The following is a 16,400-nucleotide window of genomic DNA, read 5'->3' as shown; positions in this document are numbered from 1 at the left end:
GGAGAAGAACACACCGTTGTATTTCTCGGAACGGCAAGGAGAGGGATGTACCATCCTCAGGAGAGTGAACTAAGTCCTGAGGCTCCAGAGTTCATACCAAGGAGTACAGATGAAGTCCAATTCTGATCTGATGATCGAACACTGGCCACTGAAGAGACCGATCGACACTCAAGAGGAGCGGAATTACCAGACCGTGCAGAAACAAGCTTCTCAGGAGAAGTACAGGAACTTACAGAGGCAGCTCCAAGAGCATCTGAGGAAGCATGGGAAATGAGTGCGGCAGAAGAAACCTCTGTGACTGAAGAACCCGTGGTCTCTGAGGAACAACCCACCAAGAGGATGTCGACCCGAGAAGTCAGGAGGCCCATGATGCTGATGTATGAGACACTTGATCAACCGAGTAAAGTGCCAAGGACTGTCGACTGGAAACAGGTATCTCTCAGAATTGGTCAGATTAAACAATTAAGACGAATGTCGAGCACAACATTCAAAAAGGAGGGAAGAGTGTGACACGTAGAAGTAGTGCTGTTGCAGAGTGTGACATGCAGAAGTAGTGCTGTTGCTTTAAAAGCATTCAGCAACTATTAGAAGTAACACAAGCACAGGAGCCAGGAAGTGTTGTGCTCCAGAAGCATCCAGCAACAAGAGGGGTTAACACAGTCACAGGAGAAGGGGGAGTGTTTTAGCAGAGCCCCAGGGGGATTGTGGGGAACTTGTTATTGTAATCTGGCTGAAGCCGAAGAGAAAGGTGGTGTGTTATCTGGATCTGACAGAAGGCAACTGAACAGGATTCAGATCAGGAGAGAAACTAAACACAGGTCAGATAAACTCCCTGAACGAACAGTGCAGAGTATTATCGGGCAGGAAGATAAGGACTGGAAGGGATTGTGTCACAGGGATCATCTCCCTCATCAAACCCTCACCCCCTCAATCTCCATGCAGGATAAAGAATGCTGTGTACTATTGTGTCCTTGTGAAGGAAAAGCCTGTGGTTGTGTATGCATAGAAGTGTGCTGTTAAGAGATCTAATCTATGCTGAATTATGCTACTGAAGAGACTGTAAAACTGTACCCTGTGAAGAAACTACTGTATTGTTAAAGTTGTTGGCTGTCTGGCTGGAGCCGAAGAGAAAGGTGATGTGTGTGTTCTGTATCTCACAGAAGCGCCCCTGCACGTGAAAAGGATTCAAGTCAGGAGTGAAGCTAAGCACAGGTCATGTAGAGTTCCTGAACTAGTAGTGCAGAGTATTGTCAGGCAGAAAGATAAGGACTGGAAGAAATGGTGTCACAAGGATTATCTCCCTCAGCAAACCCTCCTCTATCTCACTGTGCTGTAAAGAATGCTGTGTTCATTAATGTGCCTTTGCATTAAAACTGTGCTGTCCTGTACTACTGGGAAGACTGTGAATTGCTGTGCTGCTAAGGAAACTGTACTGTTTGTCACTGGAGCCTGTTGCTCATAAGACTTAACTTGCACTGGCTGTGTGGCTTCTTATTAAATGCTACTGTTCTACCTTTTATGAGGACTCTTGTCAAGTGTGTCTGGTCAGCAAGTGAAACAACCTACGTGTCTGTGCCTGAGGGTCAATACCCCTGTGTGCCTGAGAGAAGCTGCAGCACATGGTCTATGGTCGCCCTGAGTAACGGTTCCCCCAGGATTCCAAAGAATTCATGTAACCTGTCTTGCCCTTATCTGAACCTAGCGGCGTGCATATAACATTTAGATTAGGGCCACATGGTTATGTGTCACTTGACAGCAATTCTCAGACAAGTTGTGCAATGAAAAACATCTGCGCAACTTGTCTGTGACTTGTTCATGCGCGATTATTTTAGAGCTGTGAATTTATTGGGAAAAAATGGGCAAATCACAGATCAATCGCTCGTATGTCGCACATGACTTGAATTGAAGTATATGGAAAATTAATTGCATGGAACTTGTGATGAGCAACAGAAAATCCAACACATTTGGAAACGTTTGTAACTGTATTGCAGTCACAGTTTGCAACGTGACACCTTAGGAAATTATAAGATGCAACCAGAGTCCCTCGACACAGATCGCTGTTAAACCCTAGCTTTATGAGACCTCATCTGACATAATCACCTCATTTACTGCTTATAAATAATATATAATATATATTCAATACTGTGCAAAAGTTGTTGGTATGTGCTGAAAAAATGCTGTTAAGTAAGAATGCTTTAAAAATAGATATGTTCATTTATTTTTATTAATTAACAAAATGCAAAGTGAATGAACAAAGGAGAAATATAAATTTAAGGGGTTGTCCGAAACGTAGGTTTTTTATTCCCATTGGGCTAAGAACATACAGACGGGTAGTTGGTAACTAACAGCCTGTTCTGCTGAGATCTTTCCCGGCTGAGGCAGTTACTCTCTTGCTTCTTTTTGACCTCATGTCAACAGAGCAGATCTTCCTGTTATGGTCTGACAGGGTGTCATTGCTGATTGATAGTCGGCTCCCCGCAGTTAGCCAGCAGGGAGCTGGTTGTCAATTTGCATGACATCAGCAGAGATGCCCTCCTGTGGACAGAGCAGAGTGGAAGATAAGAAGCTGCTCTATCAATGTGACATCACCACAAGAAGGAGAATTGCTGGCAGGAGCAGTTTGTGACTACTCTGAACTAGAACAGATCATTGCCAATCAGAACAGGCCGGCAGATGGCAACTATATGCCTGTAAGTTCTTAGCCCAATAAGAAAACATAAACTTAAGTACCGGATAACCCCTTTTAATCAATATTTGATGTGACCCCTAGCCTTCAAAACAGCATAAAAGCATTAATTCTTCTGATACACTTGCACAAAATGTTGTAGGAACTATGTAAAGGTAGTTCCAAATAACTTGAAGAACTAACAACAGATCTGTGGATGTAGGCTAGCACAAATACTTCTGTCTCTTCATGTAATTCCACACACTCCTGCCATGGTGCTTGACCTGTGATATGACACTGTCTTCCACCACCTCACCTTTGTAGTAGAGTTTAGTTGTTCCTCACCCATTTTTAAGAGAACTCTTTCTGTTGTCAATGACTCTATTTCAACCTGCATATGAAAATAATGAACATTTACACCTGTTTGGTATAATTCGTTACTCATACACCTGATTATAATGCTAAAATCTCTGGCTTTGTACAGCTAGAAGAATTAATGCTGAAGGTAATGGTAAAGGGTGGTCACACCAAATATTTGTGATTTTGATTTCTGTTTTGTTCAATCACCTTACATTTTGCTAGTTGATAAAAATAAATTATTAACACTTCTACTGTATGTTTGAAAGCATTCTTATTTTGCATTTTTTCCATACCTGCCTAAAACGTTTGTACAGTACTATATATATATGTTGTCATGCAGTGCGGAATGTAATAAACTGTGCATTCTGTCCTAGAGTCTTAAACCTTTAAGTAAAGGTCACATATATAGCAGTATTCATTCAAGTGAGGATGATTACATTAATTTTGAGAGTCAACATCCTGTTAGTGATATGCAAGAACTGCACCCATCATGCTGCATGATAACCATCTATAGAAGAAGCAGGTGACACCAGTAAGAAGGAAATATGACATTTTAATTCAGTAATTTCCATCTGCTTTCATTCAGACACATAACTGCTAATGATCAGGTACTGATTTATACAGATCCAAAACTAGATAAAAGGTGCAGATCTTCAGGGACGTTTATATAAAAATAGAAAATAGCTTAATTTGTGAGATAATCTTCATTATCTGTAAGAAATACTGGAACTGACGCATGTATAGTCTGACTACTCAATGCAGAGGAATATTATAGGGAACTAAACATGCTGTAATGCATATATTTCCTACTTTCAAGTTTTATATGAAGTTTCAATTAATAAATATACATCCATAGTAAAATGTCAAATTATACTTTTGGCCCATTGTCACCATTTGTCCAAGCTCATCCAATTCAAATTCCAAGTCATTGAGCATATATCTTTAAAGGGGTGTCAATGCCAACAAGGGAGAGGGACAGATGTACCTAATCGCAATTCAAGCTCTCTATGAGCACTACTCATCCCAGCATAGACAACCCACCGCCATAAAGAGCACGTGCCCAACAGCACAGTGAGGGAAGATCTTAGCTTAGATTAACTATCAATCACAAATTTATAACTCCCATTAAAATTATTCAAAGAGTAATAGGAGTAAGTAATCTATTACCCATTGTAAAATGCTGCAGCTGGTGTCCAGCCTTGAACCCCAAACGCGCTATTTCGCTTCTCTGCTTCCTCAAGGGGCGTTTATACCCATTATGTGATTGATAGTTAATCTAAACTAAGATCTTCCCTCACTGTGCTGTTGGGCACGTGCTCTTTATGGTGGTGGGTTGTCTATGCTGGGACGAGTAGTGCTCACAGAGAGCTTGAATTACGATTAGGTACATCTGTCCCCCTCCCTTGTTGGCATTGACACCCACGTAGTGACACATGTGAGATACATTGGACAAATACTATACCCTGTATTTCACTCCACCTTATAGTGGATATCTTTATTGGTGCTCTTCTGGCTTGCTGTCCAAGCCTATACACTGGGTTTCCTTACTGTTTTGCTTCATATTTTTTACATTATATGTATGTGATTAAGTATGCAATACTTTTAATTATTACGAAGTAAAATATCTATTTTTATGAAATTCCTAACTCATAGTTCTCCGTTTTTTCGAATCATACAAATATACTCACAAAAAAACAGAGTGAAATACAGGGGAGGGATAGGTAGGAGAAATCAAATGTCACGGGTGTGTCAGAAGTGACAGATAGTCGCCTTGCAGTTGGTTGCAGGAAACCTCTACGTTTGGCATTACAGACATCTTCTTAGAGGCTGTCTCTAGGACCCAGCGGCTACATTCCTCTGGCTAATTAACACCCTGGCCAGGGTGTATAAATACCTGCTATGTGTCAGAGTGATGTGCCGGCAATATTCATTACTCCTTGTGAATGCTTGAGCGAGAGCAGCACTTCTTCCTCTTTGGTGCTTGAGGACGTGTGCTCATTTGTTTGGAGTCGTCTAAAGCTAAGCAATTTTCCCTTGTTTGTCCTCCCTTGTTGTCTTTAGTGTTCAGTGGGGATTGACTAGTGCTCATCCCCTTCCTTCCCTAGCCAGGGCCAAATGCCAGGGAAAGACAGGGCGAGGAATGCGTGCAACGATTGGTGAAGAGCCAATATAGGAACGTTAGGGGAGACAGGGTGATATGCTATCAGCAAGGAGGTCTCCACTCCCCGCTTTCCCTAGAGTCTGGGCTTCCTTTCCCTCTTCCCTTTGTGTTGCACTAAGTCTTTCCCACACCTTGCGTGACATCAAATAGGACAGGATGAGAATAGGCATGCAAACCAACACAAGCAGAAATCTCCCGAACAACTCTCCAACCGCCTACTCCAAACACTGAATTTCTCCTACCAACACCTAACCAGGAAGTAAGAACTATCACTGGCAATTCCCAAGTGCCTGTGGCGAGCATATATACCACAGGGGAGAGGCCAACACAGAACAGCTGAGGCAATTCAGGATGGAGAGCTCCAAGAGATCAACAGAGCTGATTAACCCTTGCAATGACAGAGCAAGGAAAACCTGCACTGTTTAATAGGATGGGATCAGTGCTGCGATCTTCTGGCCCCTCTGTGTCTCGGTATCCTCATGACAATTGGCTTGTGTGTGTGTGGGATGCCAACAGTTGGATCCCCCACCGATGAGGTAATGGTCTATCCTAGAGATATACAAAATCTTATTAAAGTAGAAAATCTCCTCTGAAGTATTATCCTATCCCAGGTGTTGTATGACAAGCACATGACGCAGCCCGCAGTCAGATAGCTATGAGAAACCTAACAGAAGTTGGATCTAAAAACTGCCAGGCTGAGAGCCAATTGCTTATACCTACAGCCAAAAAGAAAGACATTATTGTTCTCCTGAGCCCTAATACCCAGTAACCAAGTGCAGTTTTCACCTGTAATTTCAGTGGTTTATGGGCCAGACATCAATGACTGACATCCATCACTGTCTGCCTTATTAGTATTCTAGGGACTAATTTCTATGCCACCATGATACCCCACATCCTTTCTTTAGCCTTCCCTTACGTGCACTCACAGTGAATCAAAGGGGGGTTTAGGATTAAACAAATTATCACCTATCGGGGATTTTGGATTAAACAAATTATCACCTATCCACTGGATAGCTGAAAAATATAGAATATGGTTGGAGCGCCAAGAAACAAGTGACAAGCCATAACACTCCTCCTGGCCATGGTCTTATGGCTGGGTAATGAATAATATGGGACCCCAAAAAATTGATAAATTATTTAAAGGGAGTTTGTCAGCACAAAATAACTGTACAAATCAGGCACAGCATCTGAAAGAGGACATAGTCCGAATAAAAACTGTATAGTATCCAAATATATTGCTGCATTTCCCAAAAATTGTTCTTTATTCTTTATTCAAATATACTAATGAGGTGTTTGTTCTCCCTTAGTGCTCATTGAGACGTTCGTGCAACTGTAAACGCAATGCATGGACTGGCAGTGAGGATGCTCAGATATGTGAAGCTGTCATGCTCTGGTCAGGAGCTCAGTGCAGTTCAGGGGCTCGCTCGCAGCAGAAAGTAATTCTCCTCTGCTCCTCAGCGTGTGCAGTCGCCTAAAGCCCCCGCTGATGAAGAAATGTCGGTCAGATGGATTACTGTGTGGGACACTGGATTATTTAAACTTCGGACAGGTGAGGGATATTGTGTTTTTTTATTTTTGGATTGTTTACAAGGGACAATGGCTTCAGGGAACTGGGTGTAAAGGTGAGTATAATGTGTTTTTATTTTATTCTTATTTTTACACCTGTTGGAGACAGCGGGAGGTGAATACTACTCTCATCATTGTCCCTTGCTCACGCTGATATCAGCGCCAGCAGGGGACAATGATGAGAGATGCCTTCAGCACCCAGTGCCTGGAAACAGCACGAATTGTACCGCTGTAATCCGTGTGTGATCAGTGTGCATGTGTGTGGGACGTTTTGCGGCCCGTGCGGTGTGCAAAAAACGGACATGTCAGTGTGTTTTGCCCATAGACACACAGTCTGTGGAAACACACTGACATGTGCACAGACCCATTCATTTGAATTGGTCCACGTGTTTCAGTGTCTCCAGCACGTGTGGAAACGGACACCACAAGTACTGGAGACACAGACTTGTGAAAGAGCCCTAAGTGACAGACGCTATCCCCGTATGGTGCAGAATGTGATCAATTTGTGTTGTATCTCTCATTAGCTGCACTGGGACTCACATAACGTGTTGTAGAACTCAGATTTACTTCTTGGGAGGTGGAAAACTCAGCAATTCCGTCTTTACTTGTTTTTTTTTCGGTGTGTGGCATAAATGATATATTACCTTTTGGGCACGTGCAGACGAGTGTGGTTTCAGTCTGAGTGAGCTCCAACAAAACACCTGATCGCACTTGGATCAATGTTGTTCTTTGGGGCCGTACAAATGTCCAATTTTTCCTCAGTATTTCGGCACCAACACACTGGCGTATAACTCGTGCGATGATCACATCGCACTGCACGGACTGGCCGGCCCCTCTCCTGACCTGATCATGACAGCATGATGGATTTCTATGCAGCTATCAAGCTCAGGTCAGGAGAGGTGGCGGCCAGTACGAGGTTTACCATGCGATACACGCTGGAGAAATATTGCAGTGTGTCCCTGCCCTTGTCTGAGGAAAAAATTGCTGCATGTCCGATTTACCTCCAATATTCAGATTGCGCTCAGTCAATGAGTGCGTGGAAAGCATCGGACTGCACTCGGGTGTCATCCGCGTGCAGTCCGATTCTCATGGACTGACAGAACGGCAAAGATGGAACTTTTTTTTTTTTTTTTTAGAGAGAATCGGATCACCCTATGCTCACACTTGGATCAGTGTCATTAGCATAATGGGCCCGATTCTCGCTGATAAGAGAGTACGCCCTCATGTGACCCCGGCCTTACTGTGCTGCAGGTCGGGACAATTACGGCCACACAAAATTAATCATTATTTTGTTGTTTTCTACTTACATAAGCACATAGAAAGCATATTGTGCTTGTCTTATTGTCCCAGCTAGGACATTTTTATTTCCCACCCCCATCTGGGAATAGCGTTTATGGGGGGAGAAATCTGTATGGCACTGATTATAGGAGTCTATGCTGTGGGTACAGTGTGGCCCCATACACCTCTATGGGCACCGCCTGCTGGTGCTATACACCATGCTGTGCGGACCTTCCTGTAGGTGGCACTAGAGTTCTGGTCCTCTTCCTCTCTGTAGAGACCTATAGTACAGCGCTCTGTACACCATGGCCTCACCACAGGCTGATACCACAGGGCACACTGGGCGATTAGGTGCACTGATGTGAGAGCGCAGATCACTGGCTCCAATGGCAGCAGATGAACAATCATTAATGGGAGCACAAACATATCAGCCACGGACCTTCGGTTACTGATACGTGACGTCACTTCGCCTCAAGGTCCACTAGTCACCGCTATGTCAGCTGGAAGGGGCGGGGCAGCACGTCCGAACCCTTTCACCTGCGATTGGTTGCGTCACTTGTCATTCAAATAGGTCAGACGACGGAGCCCTTGGTCAGATGACAAAGGCCACGCCCTCTTTCTGCCTTATATGGCTTAGAGCGGGTTATTCTTAAAGGGACCTCACCAACACGCCTTCCTTTCTGCTGCTGGCGCACAGGCTGGGTGTTCGGTCTCCCTGCTCTTCATCATGTCTGATAAGCTGCCCTACAAAGTTGGTAAGCAGCGCAGTATTCAGTGTGCTCCGCCAGCCTGTGCAGATACACATGCATGCTTGTGTTTGTGGACAGAACCCATCTGCTTGCTCATGATGTGACACTACACCCCCCAGCATGCCCAAGTGATTTGATTGCATGGCTTGCTGGGATTTGTAGTTATCTGGCTGATTGCCTTGTGCTAGGCGAACAGTATAACTAAAGCTTTGCGTTATTGATGCTTTGCACTGTATATATATAATATAAAAATATTTTTTTTTTCTCGCTTATCGTGCCATTGATTCCACAGCGCTGCACAGACCTCATCGTATATAATTAGTGTAGTGCCAGGACTATGGTATATAGATCAGTACTTTGCATTAGATCGGAATCAGTCGTAGTATGAGCGTTCAGAGATCCCTGGAGCCAATGACTGCAGCACATTCTGCCAGGTGGGCACTGTGCACCTTGTAAAACTTGTCCCCACAATTCTGTAGCTTTATGGCCAGTGTAATTGCATCAATATAACAGTAAGCAAGTGATTGCCAAATAGGTGACATGTGTGTGGCTGTGGTCCTACTGGAACAGCTCCTGCACGAGAAGGCGGCCATCACTGGAGTATTAAATACCATGGCCTCTAAGAAGCCATCTAGTCCTAGAGCCGTCTGTATGGCTATGATTCAGCAGTGAGGTGGTCTGCAGCCCCTCTGCCCCTGCTCCTGTAATCATGGCTCTGCACTGCTTCATGTGGACAGCACGCTGCATTTTGCCCAGCTCAGCACACAAGAGCAGGCTGGGAGCTGTAGTTCTTCTATGGAGGCTGCAGGCTAGTCCTTGAGGCTGTAAGACTTCAATTCCCAGCATGCATCAGAAAGCCGGCAGCTTCCTAGTTGGCACATGGTGTAATAGGAGCTGTCAGTTGCCTCAGTGCAGAGCTGTGCTGCTGAGCGGAGCACGCCATGTCTTACACAATGCTGGGGATTAGGGTTTATGTAAGGCACCGTCCTGGATATAGAACTGTTTTTGGATTCTGGTAAAGGCGTGTCTAACCTGGCGTGCTTTGTCTGGTCCGTGCATGTAGGCGATGGGCCAAACTAAAGCGACTACAAGTGTAACGGTGCGTTTATAGTGAGCGAGGCTTCTTGAGGAAGCACAACTCGTTTGTTGGGTATAATGATATTTTGGTCTGTGTAAAAGACTTTTGTTCTCGGCAGAATGACTTATTACTGATCTTTCAGAAAGCAAATGCTTAGATTGGCGGGAATTTTACAATGCAGAATCTCTACATGTAAGCCCAACCTTTAGACGACCGCTGAACTTTGTAGACCAGTCATCCGGCTGTCAGTAAGGCATGCTGATCAGTACATGGTGAGTGGTGACTGTAAGCACACACCGATACACTGCAGAGATGGCTGTCAGTCAATGTGACAGGGTCTGCTTACTGTATACTGGGTGGTGACTGAAGGCCAGAGACTGATTGGAGGAATAAAGTTAATTTCCTCCCGGTAGCCAAGCTTTCAGTGCAACAGCCTGACAGCTTTAGAACATTATTAACCTGCAGATGGACCCCATGTCTGAAGGTTAAGTGTTTGGATGCATTGAGTTCCCTTTTAAGGTTTATTTATGCTCCACGACTTTTGGTGTTAAACTATCACCAGTTGGTTATAGCCTGTTTAGACAGTGTCCCATTGGAACAGAATGACAGGCAATACATTCTGTGCTCATAGGCTGTCCTAGTTCTCGGCAGCACTTTTTGTTCAGAGGACTATGTGCTGTTGAGAACAATGATGATGATTTTTTTTTTTTTCTTTAAGCAAGCTTACATATCATTCCAGCCAACTAACAAAAGTTCTGATGGTTCCTCAGGTTATTGGCAGCCTGTTTACACTGACCGATTATTGGGATGTGAGCGTCCCTAGTAGTTGTCATTCTCTATAATCATTCAGTGTAGATCAACTTTAGGACTCCCTCACACGAGCGTATAACTCAGACAAGTGCAATCAGATTGAAGGGAAAAAAAAAAAGATTGCACTTGGACCAATGTTATCCGATGAGGCCGTACAGATCTGCATTTTTTTTTTTTTTTTTCTCCGCTGTATTTGCCACGAGGAAAAAAATCGCAGTCTACAAAATCTATTGCATACTGACATTCTCTCTATCTTGCCCTGGCGTGCGAGTCACTACAGCAGTTTTTACTTTTTCTTTTGTGAATTGCCCTAGCGGGGGTCGCCGGTTATTCCCGCTAGGCCGCAAGTGTTTTTCTAACAGTCAATTAAATCCAGTTTGGCTTTTTCCACTTCTCCCGTCCCCCTCCCAACCTGACATCCTAAACCCCACTGCCCCCAGTACCGTGGATGATCATTTGAAGTGTCAGCCCTGTTCAGCGATGCAGCTCCTCTGTTTCTGCTGGCGTGACTCCTCTGACGCAGTTCTCTATCTTCTCTCTGCTTGACCGTTTGAGGCGGTCTCTCGCGCCTTGGATAGCGGGGTCCGACCTTGCCGGTTGTCGGGCAATGTCCGGTACTGTGAAGTCACTCAGTACCACAAGCAGATCCCAGCTCTCCTCAGCGGCCGTGGCACTCGGGGGGAACCTCTGCGGTGAATCCGGTATTTGTTCACCGGTGTCCGCCTGTCCTGCCTCGTAAGTCTCTGACTCCGACCTGTCAGGCTGGTTTCCTCAGCACATCCAGCTCGCGTTATATTTGAAAACTCCTCACTGGACGTCACCTGACCGGGTCTCGTGTTCAAATCTGTTCCCCCTTCAACATTCCTAAGGCATCTTGGTTCTGTTTGATTGCGGTCAACCAGCAGATGAGATATAAATATATCTATTATTAATTTCGCCTTACTGTCTGCATCTTAGAGTTGAATAGGGTAGTCCTGCAGAATTCTAGAGTCTTGAGAGACGAGATGTAACTGCACCTCCCTGTAGTAGTTTCAACTGTAAACTTACGAGTTACTGACCCCGGTGTGTAGGCTGGTCAATACGCATTAAAGGGGTTGTCCTTTACTTTGACATCCCCCTTCTTGATCTAAATGTTTGGTCCCAATAAAAATAAGCCTATACTCTCCTCCCTTGATACTGCCGTTCCAGCGGTGTCAGCACTCGCAGTTCTGGGGCTCTCGTGCGGTTGTTGTGACTACGGTCCCCAATCAGCGCTGGTGTCAATGGCTCCCTCCTTTGGACAAATCGAACATGAAGAGGAAGTCTGGGCTGCTGCTGATCTGACTTCATGTTCAGTTCAACAGGAGGCGAGGACAATGACGCCAGCGCTGATTGGGTGCCGGTGTCACGAGTCACAACAGCGGCACTGGAGCCCCGGGGAGAGCGAGTGCCGACACAGAGAACAGCTCCAGCATCGGGAGGTGCGTATAGGCTTTATTTTATCAGGGCCAAGCGTGGGGGAGTTGTTCAAGTAGTGGGCAACTTCTTTAAGGCCCCCATACATAGCAATATGTCAGCTAAACCTGCCAATTAGTGATGGGTTTGGCCGACTAATGTGTATGGGGATGCTGGCCAACTGATGTTCGGGGGGAGCGATTGATAAGGATGTCTGATTTTAGACTACTGTTCGCATTGTTCTCCATGAGATAAGACTTCAGTTAATGGATTTCTCAGAGAACACAGGAGCATTCGTCTTAACGAGTGCTTCTATGTATAGAAGTGGCGGCTGAGAAGGCTGTTGCCCGAACACTCATCTGAAGCACTGTTTGGCCGACACCCATATAATGTGTATGGGGGGTCACTTGTTGTAGGTTCTGTCATGGTTGATGGAAGAGTGGAGCGGCACACATCCCTAAACAGAACTTGGTAAATCATTGGGGTTTCTTGGCCGCCATTGGTGTCTGAAGTCACACATCCAGCATTCCAGAACAGAAAAAAATTCTAATACATGTGAACTAAGAGGTGATCTTTTAGTTATTAATTAGTTGACTAGCTGCATAAGGAATCCTCCTGCATCTCGCAGTTCACATGTGAAAATGTGATGTGGCTGTTGTATGTGCACACGAATCACCATTGACCACCAGGGTGAGCGGTGAGCTGGCCATATGCGGATAGCTGCACTGGGTGGTCTCGATGTTTTACAGTTTTCCTTTGTCCTGAGAATCTTTTAGAACCCATCCTTCCTACTATTCTGTTCTCAGATACTTAAAATATGAGAAGTGCTACTCTATGCTAGGCTAAAGTTCAACATCGGTTTGTACAACGTAATGGACATTTTTCATGCTTTGCTGCTCTAGGTAATGTGTGACTGATGCTCTAATCTTAGAATACTATTGTAGTTACAGTAAAGGGATTTTCCCATAAATACATTAACTATGCTGTTTTTGTCATTCAGTTGGGGCACTGGGTCTCCTTTCAGCTTTGAGAAGGAAGTAGAGATGGCACTTGTCATCTGCCTTTCGACTTTTTTCTGAAATGACGCCCCCTCTTGACCAGCTATGTAGGAATTGCAGCACCTAAAGGACATTGCTCGCTGCATTCTTTAGTGTGCCTGAGATGATTTCCCCCATCTGGATTATTGCCTTGCTAAATTGAATTTTCTGCTTTCTATGCCCCAGGCTGTTGGATTAATCTTGACTCTGGTTCATGTGGACAGCACAAAAGACTAGCTGAAAAGAACCAACACCTCCCCTGTTCTTGATCTGACTACATATAGCTGATGGGTACAGACACTGCCTGCGTTCTTGGGTGTAATCATCCATGCAATAAGTCCTTCATAAATATATTCACAAATTGTCTAATGGGGAAAACTGTTTTATTTGGATAAGATGTTTATTTTGTTTTCCAGGGAAGTTGGTTAACAACTAGTATAACTGCTGTGTGTTGCCTGTTTTTCATAGTCCATACAGTGGCTTGTGAAAGTATTCACCCTCCCTTGGCATTTTTCGTGTTTTGCTACCTCACAACCTGGAATTTCACTTTTTTTTTTCTTCTTTTTTTGAGAGTTTGCATCAGTTCATGTAAAGAACATGCCTAAAATTGTGAACATTTGGGTGTCTTTTTATTATGAATCAAGCAACAAAAATGCATACTGATGTTTGTTATTTTGTCCTAACTATTCAACCCCCCCCACTGCCAGTACTTTGTAGAGTCTCCTTTTTCAGCAATTACAGCTGCAAGTCACTTTGGATAAGTCTCTATGAGCTTTCCACATCTTGCCACTGGGATTTTTGCCCATTCCTCAAGGCAAAACTGCTCCATCCCCTTCTAGTTTGCTGTTCACGAGATGAAACCATCTATCTTCAAGTCTGACCACAGATTCTCAATTGGATTAAGGTCTGGGCTTTGCCTAGGCCATTGCAAATCATTTACACGTTTCCACTTAAACCACTCGAGTGCTCTCAGTATGCTTTGGGTCATTGTCTTGGAAGGTGAACCTCCGTCCCAGTCTCAAATCACTGACAGACTGAAACAGGCGTTTTTCAAGAATATTCCTGTATTTTGAACCATCCATCTTCCCCCTCCACTTGGGTCATTTCCCCTGTCCCTGCTGCTAAAAACATGCCCACAGCATGATGCTGCCCCACTGTTTCACTCTGGGGATTGTGTTCTTGGGGTGATGAGCAGTGTTGGTTTCGTGCCAGACATAGCGTTTTCCTTTTGTGACCAAAAAGTTCAATTTTGGTCTCATCTAACCACAGCACCTTCCTCTATACATTTGGGGAGTCTCCAATGTCTTTTTGAAAACTCAAAATGAGCCTTACAATTTGTGTGTAAATAAAAAAGCTTTTTTTTTTATTCGTTCTCCCATGACAGCACCACGAGAGAGGATCCGCCCATCAAGGACAGGAAACCTACAGGTTAAAAAGGGCGGCACCTCTCTCTCGCCTCAGTTTAGGTTTCCTGTCCATGATGGGAGACCTCGCAGGCTTACCTGCAGAAGATGGTCTCTTGCCCCAGAGGGAGCCACAGGGCGCTGGGATGGAGCTGTCAGTCCTGGGCCTCTGTAGACGGCAGGGCTCATTGGGGCACCTCCGTGTGCATTGCGGCAGACGTGACATCCCCTTACGGGAGATAGATGTCCGCCATGTGTGGAGCTGCTAGCGTACACACACACACACACACACACACACACACACACACACACACACACACACACACACACACACACACACACACACACACACACACACACTGTACGAGGCAGGAGATCCGGGCCGCGCGGCCCTGTGACATATTTCCGGTGCGTCGGGGATGTCACCGGAAGTGGGCGGAGCTCGCGCGAGCATGAGGACGCTGAAGTGTCCACGAGGAAGACAACGTCAGCTGGGCAGGCGGCGGTGAGCCCACCTGGGGGAGGGGAACCACGAGGGAACAACTAACTCCCTCCTGGGTTTGTGTAAAAACCACCCACACATGGTACCTGGTATGGCCAGTATAAGAGAGTCCTGGCAACATAGAGGTGCTTCCCAGCCCATTGTTACCTTGGTAGACATGGGAGATTCACAGGAGCAGCTTTCACCTCAGCAAGAACAACTGCTGCAGGAGCAGCCCTCTGGGGAGCTCTCACAACTGGTGGTGCAACGTCATTCCCGGTCTGGGTCTAGTCGTTCAGCTAGGAAGTTCACCACTAAGAGCAGAAAAAAATGGTCCGCTTCAGCGTGATTCCCCGCCGGTTATGATGGATTCTTCTGCTTCTACGGTACCAGATATTCTGTGGGGTAAGTGGAATCTTCGTGGAAGTTCTACTAATAGTTTCCTCCTCCTTTTTCTTTCTATAAACTCCTTTCAGAGCAAGAAATGTTCAGCTAAATCTAAACATAAATGTGCCTTATGCAGCAATCCGCTCCCAGATGCATATATTAAGAAATTGTGCCAGCTGTGTATTAACAAAGTAATGACGGAGGAAACCCCGGAGTTTTCCCTGGGCCTAAAGACTTTAATTGGAGAGGAAATAGGCTTTGCAAGGCTCAGAATCTACTCCTATTTCTCGGGAACCTCAGCCGGGTTCAGACTCTGACATATCTGACGTTTCCTCCTCCGCTCTCTCTTCATCTGATAGTGAATCGGATAGACAGTGTTTTCCTCTGCAGGAGGTTGATGCCTTGGTAAAAGCTGTCTGGCCTACCATGGGCATTGTAGACATGAGGGCAGAAAAATCTGTGGAGGACGTAATGTTTGGTGGATTAGGTCAGAAAAAGAGAAAAGGTTTTCCCGTGAATACAAAAGTTAAAGACCTCATTGATAGAGAGTGGAAGAAACCCGACAGGAAGGGCAGTGTTCCTCCATCTTTCAAGAGGAGATGCCCATTTGAGGATGCCATATGTTCCTCTTGGTCAAAAGCACCAAAGCTGGACGTTGCTGTCGCTAAAGCGGCAAAAAAGACTTCCCTCCCGTTTGATGACATGGGAGCATTAAAAGACCCCCTGGACGGACAGATGAGCCGATACCTTCTTAAAAGGTGCATGGGAGACAGCTGCAGTAGCAGCGACCTGCACATCTAGAGCCCTGATGGTTTGGCTGGAACAGTTAAACAGTCAGCTAAGGGATGGTGTCTCTAGGAAGGAGATTATTTCTTCCCTTCCACTGGTTCAGGGTGCAGCGGCCTTTCTTGCTGATGCGTCTGTGGACTTAGTCAGATTGGCAGCAAAGTCATCAGCTCTGTCAAATGCGGCTCGACGAGCGTTATAGATA

At 45.2% G+C, this 16,400-nt stretch overlaps 1 protein-coding gene across 1 annotated transcript in view; it reads left to right on the top strand.

Annotated features, from left to right (window-relative positions):
• Window positions 1-8,630: 8,630 nt before the first annotated feature.
• Window positions 8,631-16,400, top strand: part of AHCY (adenosylhomocysteinase) — a 29,865-nt gene continuing 22,095 nt past the window's right edge. Inside the window, exon 1 of the mRNA XM_073683766.1 lies at window positions 8,631-8,785. Coding sequence (XP_073539867.1) covers window positions 8,758-8,785 — 28 coding nt within the window. The 5' untranslated portion in view covers window positions 8,631-8,757. The remainder of the gene's footprint in view (window positions 8,786-16,400) is intronic.

The sequence above is a fragment of the Phyllobates terribilis genome, unplaced genomic scaffold, assembly GCF_046119375.1.
Source record: "Phyllobates terribilis strain yellow unplaced genomic scaffold, ASM4611937v1 Scaffold_5__5_contigs__length_657084704, whole genome shotgun sequence".
In the NCBI taxonomy this organism is placed as follows: domain Eukaryota; kingdom Metazoa; phylum Chordata; class Amphibia; order Anura; family Dendrobatidae; genus Phyllobates; species Phyllobates terribilis.
Note: the sequence above shows the minus strand (reverse complement) of the source record. Positions and strands in the feature narration are given on the sequence as shown.